This window comes from Papio anubis, chromosome 1 (assembly GCF_008728515.1).
Source record: "Papio anubis isolate 15944 chromosome 1, Panubis1.0, whole genome shotgun sequence".
Taxonomy (NCBI): Eukaryota; Metazoa; Chordata; class Mammalia; order Primates; family Cercopithecidae; genus Papio; species Papio anubis.
The window spans coordinates 9,156,086-9,180,908 of NC_044976.1; the positions used below are offsets into that span (position 1 = coordinate 9,156,086).

General features: G+C 40.3%; 1 protein-coding gene across 9 annotated transcripts in view; it reads left to right on the forward strand.

Moving 5' to 3' along the window:
• Positions 1-24,823, forward strand: part of KIF1B (kinesin family member 1B) — a 175,154-nt gene that overhangs the window by 83,615 nt on the left and 66,716 nt on the right. For 8 of the 9 annotated variants that reach the window (XM_021941628.2, XM_021941811.2, XM_021941579.2 and 5 more), the window contains 5 exons: positions 1,183-1,262; positions 1,759-1,865; positions 2,680-2,763; positions 2,992-3,172; positions 3,266-3,338. In XM_021941628.2, the coding sequence (XP_021797320.1) occupies positions 1,183-1,262; positions 1,759-1,865; positions 2,680-2,763; positions 2,992-3,172; positions 3,266-3,338 (525 nt within the window). Of the gene's footprint in view, positions 1-1,182; positions 1,263-1,758; positions 1,866-2,679; positions 2,764-2,991; positions 3,173-3,265; positions 3,339-9,402; positions 14,773-24,823 lie in introns of those variants that run through there. The other variant, XM_031669296.1, reaches the window with a different exon arrangement.

The window sequence follows — 24,823 nt, forward strand, 5'->3', positions numbered from 1 at the left end:
CTTAGGACCTGTTTCTGAGATTCCATTTTTCAAATCATGATGTGCTTTAAAGAATGCTACCCATAAAGGGCTTTGACTTTCTCAAACCAGTCAAGTTCTTCAACTGCAAAGGTGGATGCTAGTTGAGAAGATGTGGAGGTTTTTCAAATTTCTCTTTAACCATCTTTTATAGTCCCTTTTCTTACCCCCTCATCTGACTCTTCTTTCATTCTTCCACATTTGCTGGCACTCTCTTGAGTAGATTTTGGCTTCAAGACCATGTGACTTATTTTTGGATTCCAGTGGGGTATTTTCACCGAAGAAGGTTGGTTTTTTAAAAAAGATTTTAGAAATATTAGAATTAGATGAAGAGGATTGTTAGAAGATGTTTATATTATCGAATATCAGTAATTTTAATTTTTTCTTTAAGGTAAAGACTAATGTACTAAAGTCTTTTAAGGTAAAGACTAATAAATTAATAACTGGGATCATAGAAGAACTGATAAAAATTATAGTGGGAAGTGGTAGGGGGGTATGAGGACATTTTAATAAAAGTAAATATTTCTTAAGATTTTTGCCCAGGCATTTACAAAAATTATAATTATTCCATTCAGAGAATTGGCCTGTCCTCATTTTTTCCTTGTGCTTTGATCTTATCAAAAATTGGGTCTTGTTTTTTTAATCCCAGAACTCATGTTTTAAAATAGAATGCCAGGCACAGTGGCTACCTTCTATAGTCCTAACATTTTGGGAGGCCAAGGAGGGTGGATCACTGAGGTCAGGAGTTCGAGACCAGCCTGGCCAACATGGTGAAACCCTGTCTCCACTAAAAATAGAAAAATTAGCCAGGTGTGGTGGCGAACACCTGTAATCCCAGCTACTTGGGAGGCTGAGACAGGAGAATCACTTGAACCTGGAAGGTGGAGGTTGCAGTGAGCCAAAATCAGGCCACTGCACTCCAGACAGAATGAGACTCTGTCTCTAATTAATTAATTAAAATAAAATAGAATGCATTGGTTCCATTTGGTGAAGTCTAAAGAGAGTGCTTTCTCTTTATTATGGAACCACAACTAGGGATAAAAAGAAATCCCTCTTTAGGCTCCGTGGAGAGTTGGAGAAGCCTGAACTCCTGTAGGCCCCTGTTGTTACCACAGCTCTCTCGTGGTGCGCTGCTCCAAATTGATCATCTGTAATCTTTTTCAGACCCCACATCTTGTTAACCTCAATGAAGACCCACTAATGTCTGAGTGCCTACTTTATTACATCAAAGATGGAATTACAAGGTATATTTCTTTCTTGTTTTGGTCACTTCATGTTTTTTCCCCCTCTTAGATAATTGAATAACTAAAGGGAAGGAGTTGAAAAAATTAATGTGATGATTTGCTGTATTTTTTGTCTGAAATAGTTACAAACTATCCTCTCTTTCCAAATAATGTGTTTTTGCCAGTGGAGCCAGTTAACATGTAGTTTTTCTCTGAAGACCCTAAATAAATTTTTTTCCTTTAACAAATATACATTCCTTAGAGATTTTATTTGACTCATGTCTTTTTATAGTACTGTGTGAGTTACATTGGTGTATCAGTGCTCCTTGTTTCTTATTCTGATGTAGAGAGGTTGCTCATATGTGAGGATAGAATTTGTAGTTGAAAGCTTCTGATGCAACAAGGCAATACCTTTTTTGTGCATACCAAAGGATATTCTTTGCAATAAAGAGGTTCATTGTTTGTAGTGCTTTCTGTGTCTGAATTTCCCTGGGAAACACTTTTCTCTTGTGTTCAGGGTTGGCCAAGCAGATGCTGAGCGGCGCCAGGACATAGTGCTGAGCGGGGCTCACATTAAAGAAGAGCATTGTATCTTCCGGAGTGAGAGAAACAACAGCGGGGAAGGTGAGCATTCCTGGCTGGAGCTTCAGCAGCAACCTTTTCATTTTATATTCGGAGAAATCCTTAAGACTTTGTATTCTCTGTCTATCAGTAATTCTTTCTTATACAGTCTAATTCTGAAAAATGGAGAGACATAGGCTGCTTATGAATGCAGAGATGGACAAGGCTACTTTACATGAAAATAGCTTGGACAAAAGAAGCCCTTTTGTAACTGCCAAGAACTGAGAAGGACATAGGCAATTAGGCTTGGTCTGGAATGTTAATTATTTAATAGAAAAGTAAGAAAATAGCAAATATCCTGGATAATAGGAGATTTGAAGGACATTAAGTCTTAACCCAGCAGAATTTATTTTTATCTAAAAGGGAGGAAAAAGTCAGTCTTGATTTTTGCCTGGGTTATTAAAACAACAACAATTTAATGATATTTTTGTGTTATATAATTCACTCATTCCCTTATCAAAATATTAGCTTTTCAATCTTTAGTTTCTGGTTATTACCTATGTCTCATCCTTACAATTTCTGGCAGTCTTGAGTTTTATTGACTGAACTGTCAGAGATCACTGAAACTAGTATTTCCTATCATCTTCTTAGGTTTATCAAATAGAGTTAAATGTTCCTGTGTTAGCCATAGCCCCAGATAGCCTCTTCTATTGGAACTAGTTCTGGTACCCCAAAATGAACTACAGTGTAGACAACTTCAGCCACTTGATTGATTGCAGGGATTTATTCTACTTACCACAAATCCTGATAAGCAACTGCTTTCCATTATTTGATTCCAGTGGTTTGTGATGATAACATTAGTTTGTGTTCCTCTTAGTTATCGTGACCTTAGAGCCCTGTGAACGCTCAGAAACCTACGTAAATGGCAAGAGGGTGTCCCAGCCTGTTCAGCTGCGCTCAGGTGAGACTGGGAGAGTTCTGCTGTCTTCAGCAATGTGCACATGGCTTCTGTGACCACTCTAATTTTTTGGCTGTTTAAAGGATGAAGTAATAGCATTAGGATTTTTGTTCTTGTAAAAACAACAGCTCTGAAAGCTGTCTTTTCACATGAGGGAGGGGTGAGGTTATTAAATATATACTATATATTTTAAAAATTATTTCTTAACCCTATTTTTCTGTTTTGTGCTAGGAAACCGTATCATCATGGGTAAAAACCATGTTTTCCGCTTTAACCACCCGGAACAAGCACGAGCTGAGCGAGAGAAGACTCCTTCTGCTGAGACCCCGTCTGAGCCTGTGGACTGGACATTTGCCCAGAGAGAGCTTCTGGAAAAACAAGGAATTGATATGAAACAAGAGATGGAGAAAAGGTAATGCAGTTACGCAGCCCACATGACTGTTCCTTCTTTTAAACATGTAATATTATTAGCATTCTTGAATTTTTTTTTTTTTTTTACTTCTAGGCTACAGGAAATGGAGATCTTATACAAAAAGGAGAAGGAAGAAGCAGATCTTCTTTTGGAGCAGCAGAGACTGGTAGGAGTCCTGAATCTGCTAAACTGTTGGGAAAAGGGCAGCTTGTTCCCGTACTTTCCCTGTTCCGCAGAGCAGCACTCACCCAAATTGCTTCTCTCAAGGATACCAAGCACTATTCTTTGATTTCCTTGATGGAGAATGAACTTAAATCTCCCAGGAGCCTTAACCTGAAAAAATAGTCCATAGAGGTACTCTTTTGGGCTTTTTATGTCTTAAAGCCAAATCTTTCTGTTACAACCAAGTGCTTTTTAAGGAAATAGAACTTTTCTGGTAGCCTTTGCCTCTTGATAGTGGTTTTGGAATTTGCATCAGTGGTGGTTCTTTAAATGATAATAACTCTGAATATTGAATTTGGTGGGAGTTTGCCTTGGTTTTGTTTCTGATCACTTGATAGTACTAATTCTCTGCTCTTGGGCTGACTTTGGGATTGTTCTTACGCTGGGCAGATTTTTTTTTTTTAAGTTAAACTGTGTCTAAAAGTGTTGCTGCACAGTTGCATGTGTTACTCCTTTCCTGTTCCCCTGCATGGAGTCTGAATTCTCAATCAGGTTCTCAGTGGCATGTGTGGTAGCGGTGGGAGCACAGGCTGCATACCCAGCCCGGACAGGACAGAAGGGCTGCTTCCTTTGAGGGAAGGAGGATTTGGGTGAGCAGCTGGAAAAAGTCTGTTTAAGGTCCCAGCTATTGATATAATACTAATGGCTTCAGCATTTTATAATGGTAGTTGATTTCCTAGATTTGATAGAAACTGAATCACATGAGTAAATAAGTTGATCCATTAGTTAGATTTTCATTTTTAAAGCCAACCAAACAACCAATTTTGGTTAACAAAGCCGTGGTTATAAGAACCTTTTCAGCATTCATTTGGTATGTAAGAATAAAGTATAACTAACCTTTGGATACTGTGGATGCAGTTTAGGAAGTTCTCATTTTTTAAGATTCAGTCTTATCTTTTAAGGTAAAGGGGTATTAGGGAGAAAGTTCAGGCACTGGCTTCTTACCGTAGTATAAAATACAGCAAGTAAACTACAGCCTTATAGTCATGCTCTGTGCTTTGGAAAAGAAGGGGCTAGTGCTAAGTGGGCCAGAAGAGTGAAGGACTTGAGCAAAAGCAACCTTTTCCAGAGCACCTCAGTTCTCAGGCATGGGCATGGATTAAACCAGTTAGTTATCTTGTAAATTATAGTAAAGCCCTAAAAAGAATGGATTTTAAGAATAAATCAAGGGTTTGGGCAAGATAATAGCAGTGTTACCGACAGAGGCTCTTTAGGAGGCCTTTTTAGCATTACATTTTTAATGAAAACGGAAGGGACTAGCTACAATGTGATTAGTGGCTTGAAAAGTTTGTGACACAAGAAGAAGTCTTTTATCTTAATAATGTAGTACATTCTAATAACATGCCTCTGATGCTCTGTGAGAGATCAAACGAAGACAGGTGTAATTAAGCTCTATTATTAACAATAATGCCTTATATTTGTATAGTGCTTTATAATTTACAGAGCGTTAACATCCATCAATTTATCTGATCCTCAAAACAACCCTCTTTGTTTATTTATGCATATGTATAAGTAAAATATGTAATGTTACCTCCAGTTTATAGTTGAGGAAACTAAAACTTGGCTGGGCGCTGTGGCTCACGCCTCTAATCCCAGCACTTTGGAAGGCCGAGGTGGGTGGATCACCTGAGGTCAGGAGTTTGAGACCAGCCTGGCCAACATAGTGAAACCCGTGTCTACTAAAAATACAAAAAAGTAGCTGGGTGTGGTGGCGAGCACCTGTAATCCCACCTACTCAGGAGGTTGAGGCAGGAGAATCGCTTGAACCCAGGAGGTGGAGGTTGCAGTGAGCCAATATTGCGCCATTGCACTCCAGCCTGAGCAATAAGAGCGTAACTCCATCAAAAAAAAAAAAAAAAATGTAGATACTGATTGAGTAAGTCTGGGTTGGGACCTGAGTGTGCATTTCCAACAAGCTCCTAGGTGATGCCAGTGCTCCTGATCCTGGGGACCTCACTTAGAGGAACTAGGCACGGCAGAATAAGGATGCCTGGTGCTGTCCCTAACCAAGAGTCGGTGTTCATTCTGTGCCCTAAAATAAAGATTGCCACTAAATAAAGAGAAAGTGAATGTCTAAGACGTATTCCGTTTCTAGGGAATGTATATAGCCTGCAGATAATCAGATTCTGGTTGTTGCTTGCTCTGTGTATCTGAAAGCAAGCCAGGATTTCAAGAGCAGCTCCTTAAAGCAAGGAACTTGCTTTCCTCTCAAAGGTCTGTCTCTTCCACTTTCATTTCTTGACTTAAGGGAGGAGCTGATTGCTAACACTTTAGCCTGAAGAATATCTACCAGTAGTAATACTGAATGTTTTTATATATTACCCTGTATTGGTCAATTGACAGATATATTTCTAATGCACCCTGTGAATAAACATTGAGAGAATGCAAAGAAATTATTAATCAGTAAATATTTATTTAATATTTACCATATGTAGTCATTTTTTGCATAATGTCAGTATTAAACAATGAAATTCAGGCTCATGTGTTTTCTATTCTGATAGTTCCCAAATGCCTCACATTGTTAGGGTGCTGAGCGTTTTCTTCAGTTAGTGCTCTAGGATACCCTGGTCCTTTCTCTGCTTGCTTTTTACATTCAGTTTAGGGATCTTCCCTCTTCTTATTTGCATAAGTTCCTTGCAGAGTCTCTTTAGGAGGCCTACTTTGCATTTGGCATTTAATGAAAGCCGAAGGATCATTTTGTGACATGTGAATTGACCAGACCTTAGTAGCTTTTCCAACTCCTTAATAAATGAATCTAAATATTTTAAAAATTTGGCCGGGCGCGGTGGCTCACGCCTGTAATCCCAGCACTTTGGGAGGCCAGGGCTGGCAGATCACTTGAGGTCAGGAGTTTGAGACCGGTCTGAAGAACATAGTGAAACCCTGTCTCTACTGAAAGTACAAAAATTAGCAGGGCGTCATAGCGGGCGCCTGTAATCCCAGCTACTTGGGAGGCTGAGGCAGGAGAATTGCTTGAACCCAGCAGGCGGAGGTTGCAGTGAGCCAAGATTGTACAACTGTACTCCAGCCTGGGTGATAAAGCTAGGTTCAGTCTCAACAAAAAATAATAATAATAATAATAATGTAAATAAATATAAACATTTCTTTTTTTGACATGGAGACAGGATTTATGTCACATAAACTTTGCATATAGTTTTTAGTATCACTATCAATATGTGACAGGGTGATACATTTGAACTTTAAAGAGGACGTATTCTACACAGTCAAAATGGCAGCATTTTAAAAAGAAAGAAAATGACGGCTGCTAGATTTAACTTGAGTTCTTTTAGATTTATATAGACTTATTTATATTTTATTTTAGAGTTTAAAGATAACTTTTGTCTCTTAAACATGATATTAAAACAATTCTTAGAATACTTGTCATTTCCTGAATTAGGTAATATTCATTTCATCCTTAAGCAATTTGAAGAGGAAAAGAAAAACAGCCAGGAAAAAAGTGATAGTTGTTAGTTATGTGAGAAAGAATCAGAGAGAATTTGTTTATGTTCTGTAAAATTCAGTTTATACATATTTGCAAAAAATCCTCTTCAGGAGTCAGACAGTTTTTTCTTTAATATTTATTAATGTCATATTTATCACTTAAAATTAGCCATTCTGATTTTTAAAACTAAAAATGAAAAGAAAAATTAATGTAGAGTCTGTATAAATTTAGCAAGCTTTTGTTGCTAAGTTATCAAACAGGTGGGAGTTATAAACGGACTTAGTACTCATTTGTAGGTCAATAGAAATGATACAAATCAGTGGCAAGATTTTTAAATTCAGAGGCCAAATTATTATTATTATTGTTGAAAGTTACTTTTTCGTTCCTTAGTAAGTGACTATACAGGCAAATCTTTGGTTTTGTCAGGTGTGGTGATGTGTGCCTGCAGTCCCAGCTAAGGCAAGAAAATCACTTGAGCGCAAGTGTTTGAGACCTGTTTGGGTCCCTGTCTCAAAAAACAAAGCAAACAAAGGAACAAACAAAAACAACAAACTTTGGTCTAGGAGGCAAGGTACTATTTATCAGTTTCAAGCAAACAAACTCCTCTAGAAATGTTTTTGGTAACCACAGTGAGTAAAAGATTGACTATGAAGTAACTATTTTCATTTACTAGGCTGCCCTGAACTGCTCATCTATGAGTTGGGGTTTTTTTTTTTTTTTTTTTTTTTTTTTTTTTTTTTTTTTTTAAAGTGAAAGCATGTTTATTAAGAAAGTAAAGGAATAGGCTGGGTGTGGTGGCTTACCCTTGTAATCCCAGCACTTTGGGAGGCTGACGTGGGCGGATCACCTGAGGTCAGGAGTTCAAGACCAGCCGGGCCAACATGGTGAAACCCCATCTCTACCAAAAATGCAAAAATTAGGTGGGTGTGGTGGCAGATGCCTGTAGTCCCAGCTACTTGGGAGGCTGAGGCAGGAGAATCACTTGAACCCAGGAGGTGGAGGTTGCAGTGAGCCAAGATTGGGCACTCCAGCCTGGGTGACAGAGCAAGATTCTGTCTCAAAAAAAAAAAGTAAAGGAATAAAGAATGGCTACTTCATAGGCAGAGCAGCTGAGTATTTTCTTTTCCCAGCAACTTTTATCTCCCGGATAGAAATTCTTTCTAATCCCACTTATTATTTGGAATTCTAAATCCAACATTGCTTTCATAGAGATCCATGTTATCAAGATCTGCTTGTATTAGTTAAGAGCTATTGGTTATTATCTAAACAGCCCTTGAAATTATGTTGTTGTGAAGTCAGGCTGCTGTTTTAGGGCTAGGTAAGGTTTTCTGAAAAAGAGGCAATGGTGCAAAGACAGCTGGAAAGACAGAGTTAAAGGGACCTTTTAAAGTGGATCAATTTTATGTAACCAGAGTATAATCTTTGTGTTTTATGTGTTTATTGGAAGAGTTGTCACTTAAAGTGATATTCCTCAAATAGCTAAAAATGTCCTGGGCTTTCTAAATAGAAAATATCTCTAAGTTGTACTTACTAAAATGTGACTGGGGGAATTTTAAATTATATTCAGTGGAAGTATATTTGCCCATCTTAATTTTTGTTCTGGTAATTTATTTCTCAAAATTTTAGAGGTGAGGTATTTATTGATTTGTGTGTGTGAAAAACAAGACAAAACACACCTGCTATGAGGATCCTTTTTTTTTTTTAAAAAAAAAAAAAAAAGCTTTCTGGTTATCCAGATAACACACTTTAATTGTAATTGTACAATTGAAATGGATAAATTTAACATGACAAAAAATAGCAAATCCTCTGCTTATGGAAAGGTGATTTTTAAACCCTCTTGTCTTACAGAAGAAAACGTTTGGTTGACTAAGAACTGACATGGTCTGCTAATAGGGATTCTTAGCATTTTTAACATCATCCCTGTTTGACTGCTTCTTTTTCTACATTCTCATCTTCTAACTTTTTTCTAGGGCTGCTCTTTTTAGTAAAGCTAAACAAAACCTGGCGTCCTACAGCCTTACTAACCTTTGTTAATCCGCCTGCTCGTCACATCTTTGTATGGCATCTGTGCTCACTCATGGGGGAAAGAGATTCTGGAAGAAGCAACAGCAATAACCAAGGCAAATGTGGGGAAGTGTCTGCATGGGTTGTTAGCATGATGTGTGGGGCCTAGGTTTTACTTCATTTTCTTCAGATAGTGAGGTCGTTAAGGCACGCCATTTGAATAATTTTGAATGACCATAGGGTGACAAACTCACCCCTGTTGTCACTTCTCCTAAGAAATTTGGTGGCAAATTTCATCACTTAAGCCAGAAAGTGGAAATTTGGATTAGGGACACCAAATAAGCAAATCTTTATATTAGTAGAAATGTACATAGGCATATGTCTTAATAGACTTCCACATTATTGAGGGGTTTTTTGTTTTGTTTTGTTTTTTAGTTTTTTTGGTTTTATTTTTAAATTTGGTTAAGGCTTTTTTGCTTGCTTTTTCTTCAATTTAATTTTCCTTTTTTACATTTTAATTTTGGTTATTTTGGGGCCATTTTTTGATTTTGTTTTTTCAAAGGACGCGGATTCTGATAGCGGGGACGATTCTGACAAGAGGTCGTGTGAAGAGAGCTGGAAACTGATTACTTCTCTGAGAGAAAAACTACCTCCCAGCAAGTTGCAAACCATTGTTAAAAAATGTGGCCTCCCCAGCAGTGGGAAGAAACGTGAACCAATTAAAATGTATCAGATACCCCAAAGAAGGCGCTTGAGTAAAGATTCCAAGTGGGTCACGATCTCAGATCTTAAAATTCAGGCTGTCAAAGAGATTTGCTATGAGGTTGCTCTCAACGACTTCAGGCACAGTCGGCAGGAGATTGAAGCCTTGGCCATTGTCAAGATGAAGGAGCTTTGTGCCATGTATGGCAAGAAAGACCCCAATGAGCGGGACTCGTGGAGGGCAGTGGCCAGGGACGTCTGGGATACCGTCGGTGTTGGGGATGAGAAGATCGAAGACGTCATGGCCACCGGGAAAGGCAGCACTGATGTAGATGACCTCAAGGTTCATATAGACAAGCTGGAAGATATTTTGCAAGAAGTCAAAAAGCAAAATAACATGAAAGATGAGGAGATAAAAGTCTTAAGAAATAAAATGCTCAAAATGGAAAAAGTCTTGCCACTGATTGGATCTCAGGAACAGAAAAGCCCAGGAAACCACAAAGCAAAGGAGCCTGTTGGTGCTGGTGTTAGTAGCACCTCTGAGAATAATGTAAGTAAAGGAGACAATGGAGAACTTGCAAAAGAAGAACGTGTTTCCCAGCTGATGAATGGGGATCCAGCTTTTAGACGTGGACGTCTGCGTTGGATGAGGCAAGAGCAAATTCGGTTTAAGAACTTGCAACAGCAGGAGATAACAAAGCAGCTTCGTCGTCAGAATGTACCTCATAGATTCATCCCTCCTGAGAACCGGAAGCCCCGCTTCCCCTTTAAGAGCAACCCTAAACACAGAAACTCTTGGAGTCCTGGGACACATATCATCATAACAGAAGATGAGGTTATAGAGCTTAGGATTCCAAAAGACGATGAAGCAAGGAAAGGGAATAAAGAAGAGAGCCAAGAAAAAGGGGGTAAAGGAACTTTTAAGGATCCCCAGTTTCCATGGGGCTCTCAAGGAATGAGAAGTCAAGATCATATCCAAGTTAGCAAGCAGCACATTAATAATCAGCAACAGCCACCTCAACTACGTTGGAGAAGCAATTCTCTCAATAATGGCCAGCCGAAAAGTACGCGTTGCCAGGCATCTGCCTCTGCGGAGTCATTAAACTCCCACAGTGGTCACCCCACTGCTGATGTGCAGACTTTCCAGGCAAAGCGCCATATTCATCAACACCGTCAGTCTTACTGTAATTATAACACTGGAGGTCAGTTAGAGGGCAGTGCGGCCACTTCCTGTCAGAGGCAGACTGACAAACCCAGCCACTGTAGCCAGTTTGTGACACCTCCGCGGATGAGGAGACAGTTCTCAGCACCCAATCTCAAAGCTGGTCGAGAAACCACAGTATAAATCAGTTACTGGACAAACTTGAAATCATGGTGGAAGAAACAGACAGTGTTAGCTCGTGATTTGATTTGGTTCTACCTTTGGCCTTGAGTTCTTATTATTTACATTATAAATATTAACTGGTTTTATATTGTTAAGACAAAACACTGGTAAAAGTTTCAACACCTCCCTTTTGCTTGTATACCATAAATGGGCAGTTTTTGAAATTTTGGATAAAGCATCAAGAACTTTTTCTGAAATGTTCCTCCTTTTTAGTGCCTAGATAATTAATATACTTACTTACACAGACTTGTCCCATCTTGATGTAAGTTTGTTATGTTTTTATAATGCCTATAAATTAATCTGACATCCAGAAAGACCTGCCTCTTAGTTTATGCAGACATTCAAAAGGAGAATTTGATAAGCAGAATTAAATGTCTGTTATTCTTCATAAATGTTAGAAATTGGTTTAAAAATAATAACATGCAACTGGGTGGGCACAACTTTGGATTTCTCATCCATGTCTGTTCCCTTTTTAAAATATAATTAGAATTTTCATAAGCAAAAACTAAAGGTCTTCAAACATATCTTGCCATACATAGCTTTGCATCTTCCACAGAACTTCCACATCTTCTTTTATTCTGTATTTTACAAGAAACTCATACAATGTTTTTTTTCTTTTGAATGTATCAGAATATGTATGAAATTTGTCATACCAGAATCTATAAATTGGCACTGTGTCTGGGATTCTGTTTGTGGTTTGCATTTTGAAGTTCAGTGTGTCATTTGACACACATGCACACAAAGTGAACTATTCACCAAAATCATGCCAACAGAAATACCAACAAAAAACTTGTATAGTTTGTAAGGAGGTTATTTGGCCCGAGAGGGAAGAGGTGGGACATGGGGACAAAGCTACAGCATATGGCTCTGTGGTGCTGCTTTTTTCCAATAGTTGATGAAATAGTGAAATAAAAGTTAACTTTGGTTGGGCTTGGAGTAAAGGAGATGATACATAATAAACTATTCTTTGGTTAGCAGTAGTAATGCTCGTAGACACTCAAACAAGGAAGGCGAAGTCCTGATGATCGATCATTTATTGTATCAATACCTCATTTTGTTTGGTTGTGGTCTCAGTTTGCCTCACTGGAGAATCCACTAAGAAAGATGGATTTTAATGGGAAGAAAAGAATTATTTTTCTACATCGTTCCTCATCTCTTGAGTTTGTCAAAAACTTTTCTAAGAGGCAATGTGAAGAGCCAGAGATGTCTGAAATTGCCTGACTTCATGTTCTGGAAGATTCCTAAGTCACATGAAATCATCTGTCAAACACTTTTCTTCCAAATGGTGTGAAAAACTACAGCCAAGATAGCAGTTAGCATTCAAGGAAGCCTTAAAGATTGTGATTATGTTTTTTTTTCCTTTGCGTGTGGGCACTGTGCTTTATTAGAACACGTTATTTTTAATCATAGTATTTTTTCTTTGCCTCTAAGAAAGTACTTAATGCACAGAAAGTTGCTTCCAATTAATATTTTTCCCCTTAAAAAGAGAAGCTTTGAGAGATATTTTTGCTTTCATAGCTAGAACAGTTGAAGTCTTCAACTGAGGTTTTATGGCAGATGAGACATGGGTAAATGATGTCTGTAATGGGTTGACTTACTGAGATGACAATCTCCTGTGCCATTTGGTTTGAATGTACTTGAGAGGCTGCTTCAAATCAGTCACTTCAATGCATTTTGTGTAAACCCAGTTGTCCTTTTTTATTCCTCTTTAGACATAAATGTGCTAACTATTCCTTTCTAGACACAATTTATTTTCTAAGATTAAAAATAATAATTGCTAGGTTTGGTGGCACACGCCTACAGCCCCAGCTACTTGGGAGGCTGAAGCAGCAGGATCCCTAGAGCCCAGGAATTCTGAGCTGTGGTGCACTATGCCGGTTGGGTGTAAGTTTGGCATCAATATGGTGATCTCCCTGAAGCGGGAAACCACAAACTTGCCTAAGGAGGGGTGAACCCAGCCCAGATTGGAAATGGAGCAGGCCAAAACTCCCAGGCTGACCAGTAATGGGATCTTGCCTATGAATAGCCAGTGCACTGCAGGCTGGGCAACAGAGTGAGAACCTGTCTTAAAAAATATATATATATATTTTTATTATATTATTCAGGTTTCAACTCTGTAGCAAAAATGGGCTCTCATTTCCCTGACTTGAGATAACATAGGGTAGGTCCATATATTTTCATTCTTATAGTGGTCTTTTCATGGGAGTGAATGAGTTACTCTCCGCTGGTGATTAGGTAACACTGTACAATGAAGAATTATATAATATATTCATTTACAGCTGTGGATTGTGGTAAGGACTGTGTCCACAGTGATATTCCAAAGAATTGGGTTTATATTTGTGCTTCATCTGTTAATCCCAGGTGTCCTCATGTTGCTGAAATATTTAGATAGCTAAAGGATCCCTTAATTTCACAGGCGACCAGGAAGAAATTAACTAAGATTTTATTGACTGCTATGTATGTCCCATGATGCATTTCTGAGCAAATGCTTATCGTAGAGAATAACTTTGTATGAATAAAATTGAATCTCTTACTAAATAAGTAACTAGTGCCATGCTTTTGTGAGCTCTTGGTATGGCCCATATTACTTTGTTTTTGTTGTGACAGTCTTGCTCTGTCGCCCAGGCTGGAGTGCAGTGGCACAATCTCAGCTCACTGCAACCTCTGCCTGCCAAGTTCAAGCAATTCTCCTGTCTCAGCCTGCTGAGTAGCTGGGACTACAGGCGCGCGCCATCACCCCTGGCTAACTTTTGTATTTTTAGTAGAGATGGGGTTTCACCGTGTTGGTCAGGCTGGTCTTGAACTCCTAACCTCAGGTGATCCACCTGCCTCGGCTTCCCAAAGTGCTGAGATTACAGGCGTGAGCCACCGCACCTGGCCTGTTTTTTTAATGTGATTTTTCTCTAAGCTTAAATACCGCAAGGCCAAAGAGAAATGGTCATAATTTAAACCATTATTATATTGTTGAAGTATCCCTAGGTATTATTGTAGCAAAGTGGGAAAAAAGTGTTTATGCTATTGAAGTTATGTAATGATCCGACATTAATGGGAATATAGAGGAGTCCTAATTAATTGGTATAATGTCACAAAGCAGAATGGTATTCCTTGGAGAGTTAAAGACATTCTCTTTAGTAAGTCTAAACCAAAGTATATTCCTGCTTCTGATTCCTTCTAGCCCAGTGAATTATTTATCTCTTCACTGGTAATGTGGTGAATGGGAATTGTTTATTACATTGAAGTGACTTGGAGTGACCTTTTGTGCTTTAGGTGCAGGTTGACGCTGAAAAAAAACAAAACACTGAATTTGTCACACCTATGTCTGCATTAAAGGCTGTTTTACTATGGGAAGTTACATAGACTTCCTGCAGTCAGCTGCTGTGCCCCCAATGCCTTACTGGTCCTTTGTAGGCTCGCCTTAATGATTTGTACAAATGACTGGGAGGAGGGGATGCTGCCTGTGTCCTGGTGAACCTTAATGAAGGAGCCGTCTTAGGTGCAGTGCGAAACAAGCATTTGTTCTGTACTGTTAGAGCCAAAATTGTGATGAGCAATACTGATAATTGTCCAGTTTATGTCATCTTTCCCAGATTTTAAAATCTGTTCTAGATATTCTTAGCTTGAACCACTTTTGATTGTGAAATGTATTAGTTGTTGTCCCATTATTACTGTAAAATGAAATTTTGAATCTTCTTGTTAATAAACTGTGGATTTCCCCCCTCAATTTCTTAAACAACAACAACAACAAAATGCTTGAAGATTGTCTTTGAGTGTAAGATCTGCCTTTTCAGAAAGGGAGTGTTAGTTTGTAATGTTATAAAATAAAGACCTCATTCAATAAAAGTTGAAGTCATCTTTTAAGAGTGTGATTTCTCTCTATTTGGGAAGAGGGAAAAGGAAAGCAAGGTAATGCTAACTAAACCTGGTTTTGACTTTTATTTATTGCTTTTTCTTGTGAAGATGGTTGTAAACTAAATCTTTTTAATATTTTTATGTGGACTTGATTAGTTTTAAAGCTTTTGCTTTAGCTACTCTTTTCTGTTTAACAAAATTCTGTCCTAAACGAGATCTTTCAGCCCTATTTTATGCCACATTTCACTTACATAAAATCTTTTCTCACAAAAGATGAATAAGGATATTACTTTCTGATTTGAGTTTAACCGTGTTTTCAGTTTTTTCTCTACATACTCTTGGTTTGAAGTTCTTTCAAATGAAATTATTTATTTCCCTTTATAAAGGTAGAAACTAAATTTCTAAAAAGTTTTGAGTGACTCTGCAGCTTTTCTTTCTCCTTTAACCTCTGCTTTTCTTCACCCAGAGTATCAGTGGTGCACTAGAGAGGAAACAGGACAAAGCAGAATATTTTTCTGGAATGGACCACTGGTCTCAATGAAAATTTGTACCTGACATTATTTTTTAATGTTTAGAAGCAACGTAATCATGCATCATGGGGTAGAATACAAAATCCACATGAGTTTTTAATATGAAATCTGGAACTTCAGAGAATTGTTATGCCTGAATTGGTCTGCTTCCAGCCTCATACCTTTTTCCTTCAGGTACTTTGTATTCCTCTGCTGTTGGAGAAACTGATGGAAAAGTTGCAGTGTTCCTACCGTTTGTAGGGTGACACGGAAGATTACAGTGTGATATGTGTAGTGACTCTGTGCTGATGAGACTGTGACCATACAGTGCTGCTAGTGGTGAGGAGCTAAGTTAAGTGTTGTCAACAACTGGGGTGTCATCTTGGGTGTGGATATTTTCCTTCTGGCTATTGCTTGCTAATTATAATCTGCCATTAGGAGCCAAGCCTCTAATGTCTAAAACAGCCTAACTGGAAAACTCAGAATGATGATACTGATTTTACCTTAAATATCACCTTCTCAGAGGTGCCTTAATTGTGCCACCATCCTCTCTCATAGAGAGTACTGCAGTACCCTAACTTGTCTCTTTGCTTCTATTCTTGACCCCTGTAATCCATTGTCCACATAGCAACCAACATCATCTTTTAAAAGCATAAATCATATCTTATCAGTGTCCTCAGGGGCTTTCCATTGCATGAAAGAATCTTAGTCTTACTGTAGTCTCCAAGGCTTTACATGTTTTGGCTGCTTACCAACCACTCTTAACACTGTCACTCTCACACCACAGATACTCTGTCTGCCCTTTTGTTCCTTGTATATGCCAAGTTTCTTCCCACCTCTGGGCTCTTGTACTTCTCAAGCCTGGAGCCCGTTTCCATCATGCTTACCTCCCCTTCCAGACCTGAGCTCCTGAGCTCTTTCTGCCCAGCCCACCACAAGTTGACTCACTGTTTTAATAATGATGGCCTGTAATTATCTTTTCTTTGTACTTGTTTGGTTCTTCCGTGATAATGTAAACTCACCTAGAATAAATGCCGTATCTGTCTTACTCACTTCACCAGTCATATAAATCCATTACCTGGAAGGGGGGTTCTCAAACTGTTATGTCAATTAGAATTTGGGGTCTTACAATAACACAGACTATTGGGCCCACCTCCAGAGTTTCTGATTCACTAGGTCTGGGGCGAGACCTGATAAATTTGCATATCTGATAAATTCCCAGGTGATACTGATGCTGCTGGTCCAGTAACCACCTTTGATAACCGGTGATCTGGAATGGGGGTTTGGTAAGCATTTTCTGTAAAACGCTGGATAGTAAATATTTTAGACTTTGTGGACCATGTGGTCTTTTTTGTGAAACTGTTCAACTCTGTTGTTGTAGTAGCAAAGCAGCCATAGACAGTATGGAAATGAACAAGGGTGGCTGTGTTCTAGTCAGACTGTGTTTACAGAAACAGGCAGCGGGCTGGATCTAGCCCGAAGGTCATAGTTTGCTGACCCCGATCTAGAAGGTAGCTACTTCTGATAAATATTTATCTAAAAGATCAGTATGTGATTGTGTATGTGATCTAGAAGACAGATATATGTCAGTTGCTGGGATAAGTGGTAAGTGACAAATGTGTGGTCCCTGGCCTCATAAAGTTCTCAGAGTTGTGGAGGGAAACAGCTGTAATAACCACACCGGTAGTGAGTCAGTACATTTGTGACAAGTGCCATGGTGGAAAAATACAAGGTGCTCTGAAAGGGTTTAACAGGTGCCTTTGGGAATGAAAGGTGGCCTCTCATTGCTCTTAGCTGACAATGTTCTTGTTTCACTGAGGGAAAAAAGCAATCAGAAGAAAACTTTGTTTTCTTCCTTTGTCTAGTTTTGCCTGCATTCCTGTACTGGGCTTTCCCTCCTGTTAGTGGATGAACTGTCCTTGATCCTCTCCTAGCCCAGCCCTTGCTCCCTGCATTCCATACCCTCTCAAGAACTTGTTGAACATTTACCCTCTTCTCTTTTATGTCATCAGTTTCTCTCCTGGATTATTACTGCCAGCATGCAAACATGTCACCAGTTGGAAAAGTTTTCTGTACTTATTACGTCCCACTTACCCACTTCCCATTCTTTTTTTTTTTCTTTCTTTCTTTTTTTTTTTTTTTGAGATAGAGTCTCACTCTGTCACCCAGGCTAGAGTGCAGTGGCACAATCTCAGCTCACTGCAACCTCCACCTTCCAGGTTCAAGTGATTCTCCTGCCTCCTGAGTAGCTGGGACTACAGGTGAATGCCACCACACCTAGCTCATTTTAGTCTTTTTAGTAGAGACGGGCAGGGTCTCACCATGTTGACCACGCTGATCTTGAACTCCTGACCTTAGGTGATACACCCGTCTCAGCCTCCCAAAGTGCTGGGATTACAGGTGTGAGCCACCGCTCCTGGCCCCATTTTTTCTTTTCATTATTTCCTATCCTCATTCTTACTGGAACTCATCTAGTCAGACTCTTGTTCTCCCCTCACCACCAAAGCTGCTCTTATCAGGGTCATGAAAGCTCTTCTTGATGACAGATTTAGTACATTTTCTCAGTCCTTATCTTACTGAATGTCTCTGGCATTTGACACAGTTGCCTACTCTTCATGGGACACTTTCTTCTCTTGGCTTTTTCTTTTCCTTGGACCTTTCTAGCTGCTCCATCATGGTCTCTGGCCACAGACCTTGGCTATTTCTATATGTTTCTCTGTTCCCCCTTCCATTTTTGTACTGATGATGAAGATAATGATAACTGGTATATTGAGCATGTATTACGTGTATTTATACACATAAACCTTTTACATGTATTGACTCATTGAGTCCTCACAACACTCCTCTTCTGTGAGGTAGGTATTGCTTATTCCCTTTTCACATACTTTCCCAGTGTAACATGGCTACTCAGCGGGGGAACCAGAGCCAGTCCCAGGGAGTCATTCTGTCTGCAAACCTCTGCCCCACCTCGCCTTCTGCTGATTCTCAGGTGTCCTCTCTCCAGCCTGGGCCCCTGCCCTGAGCTCTAGATTCTGACATGCAACTACTACCTGACATCCAAATCACTGGCAGGCAGGCACCTTGCATTTGAACCATTTGAACTGGAGCAGCTAGCTCAAGGCAGAAATCCAAGTCATCTTTAGTTTCTGTTTTTCTTCACATCTCATGATCAGATCATCAGTAGATCCTGTTTACTCTCCCTGTAAAACATATTCTGACTCCATCTCTTTTCACCACCTTTGCTGCTAATACCCTGGTCCAAGCCACCACAGTGCTGGACAGTGCTGTGACAGCCTTGTGACCAGTCTTCTTATTTCCATAGTTCCTCCTAAGTCCCACAGAGAATAATGTTTTTAAAACATATCCCAGCTCTAAACCACCCAGCAGCTTCCATTAGAATATATCCCCAGACCTTACCATGGTCTATAAGGCCATCCATACCCCATTTGCTACCTGATTACATCTGCTGCATCTCTTACCCTTCTCTGTACTCTGCCATTACATCCACACAAGTTTTCTTGCTTTTCCTGAAGTACATGGTACCCCTTTCCGTTTCTGGACCTTGACACTTGCTGTTATTATTACTTTGAGTAGAATAACCCCTGCCAAAGACCTCTACATGCTTGCTTAACCCTTCCCAGACCACTCAGTCTAGAAGTCTATCTCCCATTCTTCTCCCTGGTAGTCTCTAACCCTACCTTTATCTTTCTTCATACTAGTACTCTCCACTAAAATCAGCGTATATTTTGTTTACTGTTTATCATCTCTGTCTCCCTTGTCAATGGAACCCTGTCTTATTGACCTCTAGCATCTGGCACATAGTAGGAGCACAAAAGGTATTTCCTGAGTGGATGGATGGATAATGTTTTAAAAAGCATGCTCTGTATTGCCTGGGCTCAAGTTCCATTTTTAGCATTTGCTTAACCTCTTTCTCTTTAACATGAAGCTGACTATATAATACCATCTTTATTTTTTTGTTGTTGTTTTTTGGTTTTTTATTGAGACAGATTCTTGCTCTGTTGCCTAGCCTGGAGTGCAGTGGCACGATCTCCGCTCACTGCAACCTCTGCTGCCCGGGTTCAAGCGATTCTTGTGGCTCATTCTCCCAAGTAGCTGAGACTACAGGCACATGCCACCACGCCCTGCTAATTTTTTTTGCATTTTTGGTAGAGATGAGTTTTCCCATGTTGGCCAGACTGGTCTCGAACTCCTAACCTCAGGTGATCCACCCACCTGGGCCACCCAAAGTTTGGGGTTACAGGCATGAGCCACCACGCCTAGCCTAGTACCATCTTTATAAGGTTATTGGGAAGATTGTAATAATTCACATTTAACACTAAGAACACTTCCTGATACAAAACAAGCTTAAAAACCAGGCTAGATAGGTAGGAGAGAACATACTAGTAGAGAGAACAACCAGTGCTGTGCCTTTATAAATATGGGGCTTATTTTGAACTAGTTAGAATTTCTTTCTTTTTTTTTTTTTTTTTTGAGACGGAGTCTCTCTCTGTTGCCCAGGCTGGAGTGCAGTGGCGTGATCTTGGCTCACTACAAGCTGTGCCTCCAGGTTCACACCATTCTCCTGCCTCAGGCTCCGCTGTAGCTCGGACTACAGGCGCCCACCACCATGCCTGGCTAGTTTTTTGTATTTTTAGTAGAGACGGGGTTTCACCATGTTAGCCAGGATGGTCTCGATCTCCTGACCTCGTGATCCGCCTGCCTTGGCCTCCCAAAGTGTTGGCATTACAGGCGTGAGCCACTGCACCCGGCCATTAGGATTTCTTATAAACATAAATGCCTATGGAAAAAATTATTTTTATCACCACGCCCAGCTAATTTTTGTATTATTAGTAGTGATGGGGTTTCACCAGTCGGCCAGGCTGGTCTTGAACTCCTCACTCAGGTGATCCACCCACGTCGGCCTCCCAAAGTGCTGGGATTACAGGCATGAGCCACCGCGCCCAGCCAAAATGTATTATTTTTTAATGTGCCTTCCGTAATTAGTTTTTATCACAAAATGAACAGAACAATAGTATGTGAATCTCATTAGCCATTTGTTGTGGGAAATGGTGATGATATACAGTGTGCTTTTTAAAAGCTCATAAGTAGCCTGGTCTGGGGAGGGGGCCAAACCTATAGATGATATTGATATTTTGACTATCAATTGTGGTCAAAATGCAGTTAAAGTTTTATGTTTGTTTGTTTTTGTTGTTGTTTTTGAGATGGGGTCTCGCTCTGTCCTCCAGGCTGGAGTGGAGTGGCACAATCTTGGCTCACTGCAACCTCTACTTCCTGGGCTCAAGTGATCCTCCCACCTTAGCCTCCCGAGTAACTGGGACTACATATGCCCTCCACTATGCCCGGCTAAGTTTTGTGTTTTTAGCAGAGACAGGGTCTCACCATGTTGCCCGGACTGGTCTCAAACTCTTGAGCTCAAGTGATCTACCCGCCTCCGCCTCCCAAAGTGCTGGGATTACAGGCATGTGCCACCACACCTGGCCCAGTTAATGTTTTTAGATTCATAGGGCTATGGGAAATCTCTCATGTTAGTTTTGGTTACTAAAGCACAGCCACAGCTGTTAGGGAAGGTCATCCTCATTCCTTAACTGTCAGAGTCTGAGAATTTTGTGTTCATTGGTAGTTTGACCAGCCTGTCCACTTATTCTTGAAGAAATCCTCAAGATAAAGTATTAACATTTTTTTCTACATGATGATTTTTAGGTAAAACAGCAGCATTTCTGTTTTTGCTAAAATAATTCCGTGTAATGTATAGTTTTCCCCCTACTCCCCAGCTTTTTGAGACATTTCAAACAGAGAAGCTGAAAAAAATACTATAATGAACTTTTGTATACCTTTCCTGAATTTTGTGAAAATTATAGATATCGTGACGGTTTACCCCAAATACTTCCATGCTTATCTCCTAAAATCAAGAATTTTTTTTTTTTTTTTTTTGACACAGTCTCGCTCTGTCACCCTGGCTGGAGTGCAATGGCGCAATCTCAGCTCACTGCAAACTACGCCTCCCAGGTTCAAGTGATTCTCCCACCACAGCCTCCCAAGTAGCTAGGACTACAGGCACTTGCTATCATGCCTGGCTAATTTTGTATTTTTAGTAGAGACGGGGTTTCACCATGTTGGCCAGGCTGGTCTTGAACTCCTGACCTCAGATGATCCGCCTGCCTCGGCCTCCCAAAGTGCTGGGATTACAGGCATGAGCCACTGTGCCCAGCCAGGAATATTCTCCTAATACTGTCCCATCTAGGAAATTGAATACAGATCCAATATTATATCATGTACAGTCCATTTTCAAATTTCCCTAATTATCTCAAAAATTAGGAGAGTGTTTTAATCCAAGATCCAGTGAAGGTTTATATATTTCATTTGGTTATGATTTTTTAAATTTTTCATAATACTGGTATTTTTGAATTGTCTAGGTCATATTCTGATTTGTCTGATTATTTCCTCAATATTAGATTCAAGTTAAACCTTTTTGTTAAGAATGCTATAAAGGGGCCGGTTGCAGTGGCCCACGCCTCTAATCCCGGCACTTTGGGAGGCCAAGACAGGTGGTCACCTGAGGTCAGGAGTTCAAGACCAGCCTGGCCAACATGGTGAAACCCCCTCTCTATTAAAAATATAAAATTTAGCTGGGCATGGTGGTGCACACCTGTAGTCCCAGCTACTTGGGAGGCTGAGGCAAGAGAATTGCTTGAACCTGAGAGGCAGAGGTTATAGTGAACTGAGATTGTGCCATTGCACTCCAGCCTGGGTGACACAGCAAAACTCCATCTCAAAAAGAAAAAAAAAAAAGAATGCTATAAAGGGGCTAGGCACATTGGCTCACTCTTGTAGCCCCAGCTACTTGGGAGGCTGAGGCAGGAGGATCACTTGAGCCTGATAGGTCTAGGTTATAGTGCGCTACGATTGTACCATTGCACACCAGCCTGGGTGACAGAGGGAGACCTTGTCTCCAAAAAAAAGGAAAAAGATTACTGTAATGGTGATGTTGTGTACTTCCCATTGCATCACATCAGTAGACATAAAATGTCAATTTGGTCTATTATCGATAATGTTAAAGTTTGGTAAATTTGGTTAATGTGATGTTTCCCAGCTCTCTCCATTGTAAATATTTCATTTCCCTTCTTACTAATAGATATCTGGGCATGGACTTTGGATCATATGCATATTCTGTTTCCCATGCATCTTTTACTCAATTATTTTAGCTTTTTGTTGTTTTTTTTTGTTGTTGTTGTTGTTGTTGTTTTTAAGATGGGATCTCTTGCTCTGTAGCCCAGGCTGGAGTACAGTGGCATGATCTCAGCTTACTGCACCCTCCGCCTTCCGGGCTCAAGTGATCCTCCTACCTCAGCCCCTCTAGTAGCTGGGACTACAGGTGTGTGCCATCACACCTGGATAATTTTGGTATTCTTTTGTAGATGTGGGGTTTGGCCGTGTTGCCCAGGCCAGTCTGAAACTCCTGGACTCAAGAAGTTTGCCTGCCTCAGCCTCCCAAAGTGCTGGGATTATAGGCATTGAGTCACTGTGCTCAGCCTATTTTAGTATTTATTAATGATCCTTGTTTGATTCAGTTATTACTTCTGGGGTTGCAATGTGGTAATTTTCCAATTGTCATTTCTTCTGCATTTATTAGCCACCTTTTTTTTTTTTTTTTTGGTTTTTGTTTTTCGGATGGGATCTTGCTATGCTGCCCAGGCTGGAGTGGCTATTCACAGACCTGATCATAGCACACTGCAGTCTTCAACTCCTGGGCTCCAGGGATCCCAGGGGCTGGGCATGGTGGCCTACACCTGTAATCCCAGCACTTTGGGAGGCCAGTAACTGCCTCAGCCTCAGCCTCTTGAGTAGCTGAAATGACCAGTTGCATGCCCCATGCCTGGTAATTAGCTAGCTTTTAAAAAATTTTTATTTAAAGAAGAGTTTCCCCTTTTTCTTTCCTTCTTTCAGTATCACCATGGAGTCATGAATTCTTTCTATATTCAATGTACTATGTTATTTTTCTGTTGATTTATTGGCCAGTGGGATCCTGTGTCCTTCTGAAATGGCCCCAGTGGTGTTTGAGTTCTTCTATCCTTTCTGACACAAAATATTTCAGACTCACCTAGTACTTTCCTTGCTTCAGACCTGGAAACAGCTATTGTTTTCAAAGAGCCCTGGTTCCTTTTAGTGGCGGTGGTATTTAGAAACCAAGATCTAGGTGCTAAGAATGCTTAAAAAATAACCTTTAAAAAAAATTGCCTGAGGCCGGGCGCAGTGGCTCACACCTGTAATCCCAGCACCTTGGGAGGCCGAGGCGGGTGGATCACGAGGTCAGGAGTTTGAGACCAGCCTGGCCAACATAGTGAAACCCTGCCTCTACTAAAAATACAAAAAATTAGCCCGGCATGGTGGCGCACACCTGTAGTCCTAGCTACTCGGGAGGCTGAGGCAGGAGAATCGCTTGAACCTGGGAGGCGGAGGTTGTGGTGAGCCAAGATCACATCACTGCACTCCAACCTGGGTGACAGAGTGAGACTCCATCTCAAAAAAAAAAAAAAAAAAAAAAAATTGCCTGACATTTTGATATTGTATTATCATGTAAGAGGGCTTTCACGTGTTTTTAAAATGGTTCATCTCTTGGTCCTTCCTCTAGTACTGTGTGGGTAGGCAAGTCAAATGCTAAAATCTTCATTTAAAGATGAAGAAAGTGAGGGTTAGGGTGGATTTAACTTTCTCAGAATTATAAGGCTAGTAAGAACAAGTGCCAGGACCCCAAACCCAAGCCTTTTACCTGTTTAATTTTTTGTTTCTTTTTCTTTTTTTTCATAACATGTAGTCTCCTAAAAAGTGTGTTTAGATATCTAATAAAGCTACGTAGTTGGCTGGTGGTCTTGGTCCCTGCCTGCCCATCTAAAGAGAACACTTCCTTTGTGAGAATAACTGACAAATGACCAGAACCATAGAGGATATATGCATCCTTGTGAGCATTGCTTTGGGAGCTCCTTTTGTAATAGAGTTTGCTGAATGGCTTTCAGCAGTGCTTTGTGATGCATGAAATGTTTGATATGGGACTTGGAGAGCTCTGTTTGGAAACAGTGAATGGTCATACTTAAACACCCTTTGTCTCATGACAGCCTGTAATTGGGTCACTGCTAGGGAACCAAAAGAAGTAGCAGGGCTGGGTGTGGTGGCTCATGCCTGTAATCCCAGCACTTTGGGAGGCCAATGGTGGGCAGATCACAAGGTCAGGAGTTCGAGATCAGCCTGGCCAACATGGTGAAACCCCATCTCTACTAAAATACAAAAATACAAAAATTAGTCGGGCGTGGTGGCGGGTGCCTGTAGTCCAGCTACTGAGGAGGCTGAGGCAAGAGAATCGCTTGAACCCGGGAGGTGGAGGTTGCAGTGAGCCAAGATCGCGCCGTTGCACTCCAGCCTGGGCAGTAGAGTGAGATTCCGTCTCAAAAAAGAAGGACGAAACCCTGGCAGTCCTTCTTAGAACGCTTATGCTTCTGCTGTAATTTAGTGTGTGCTGTTTGCAG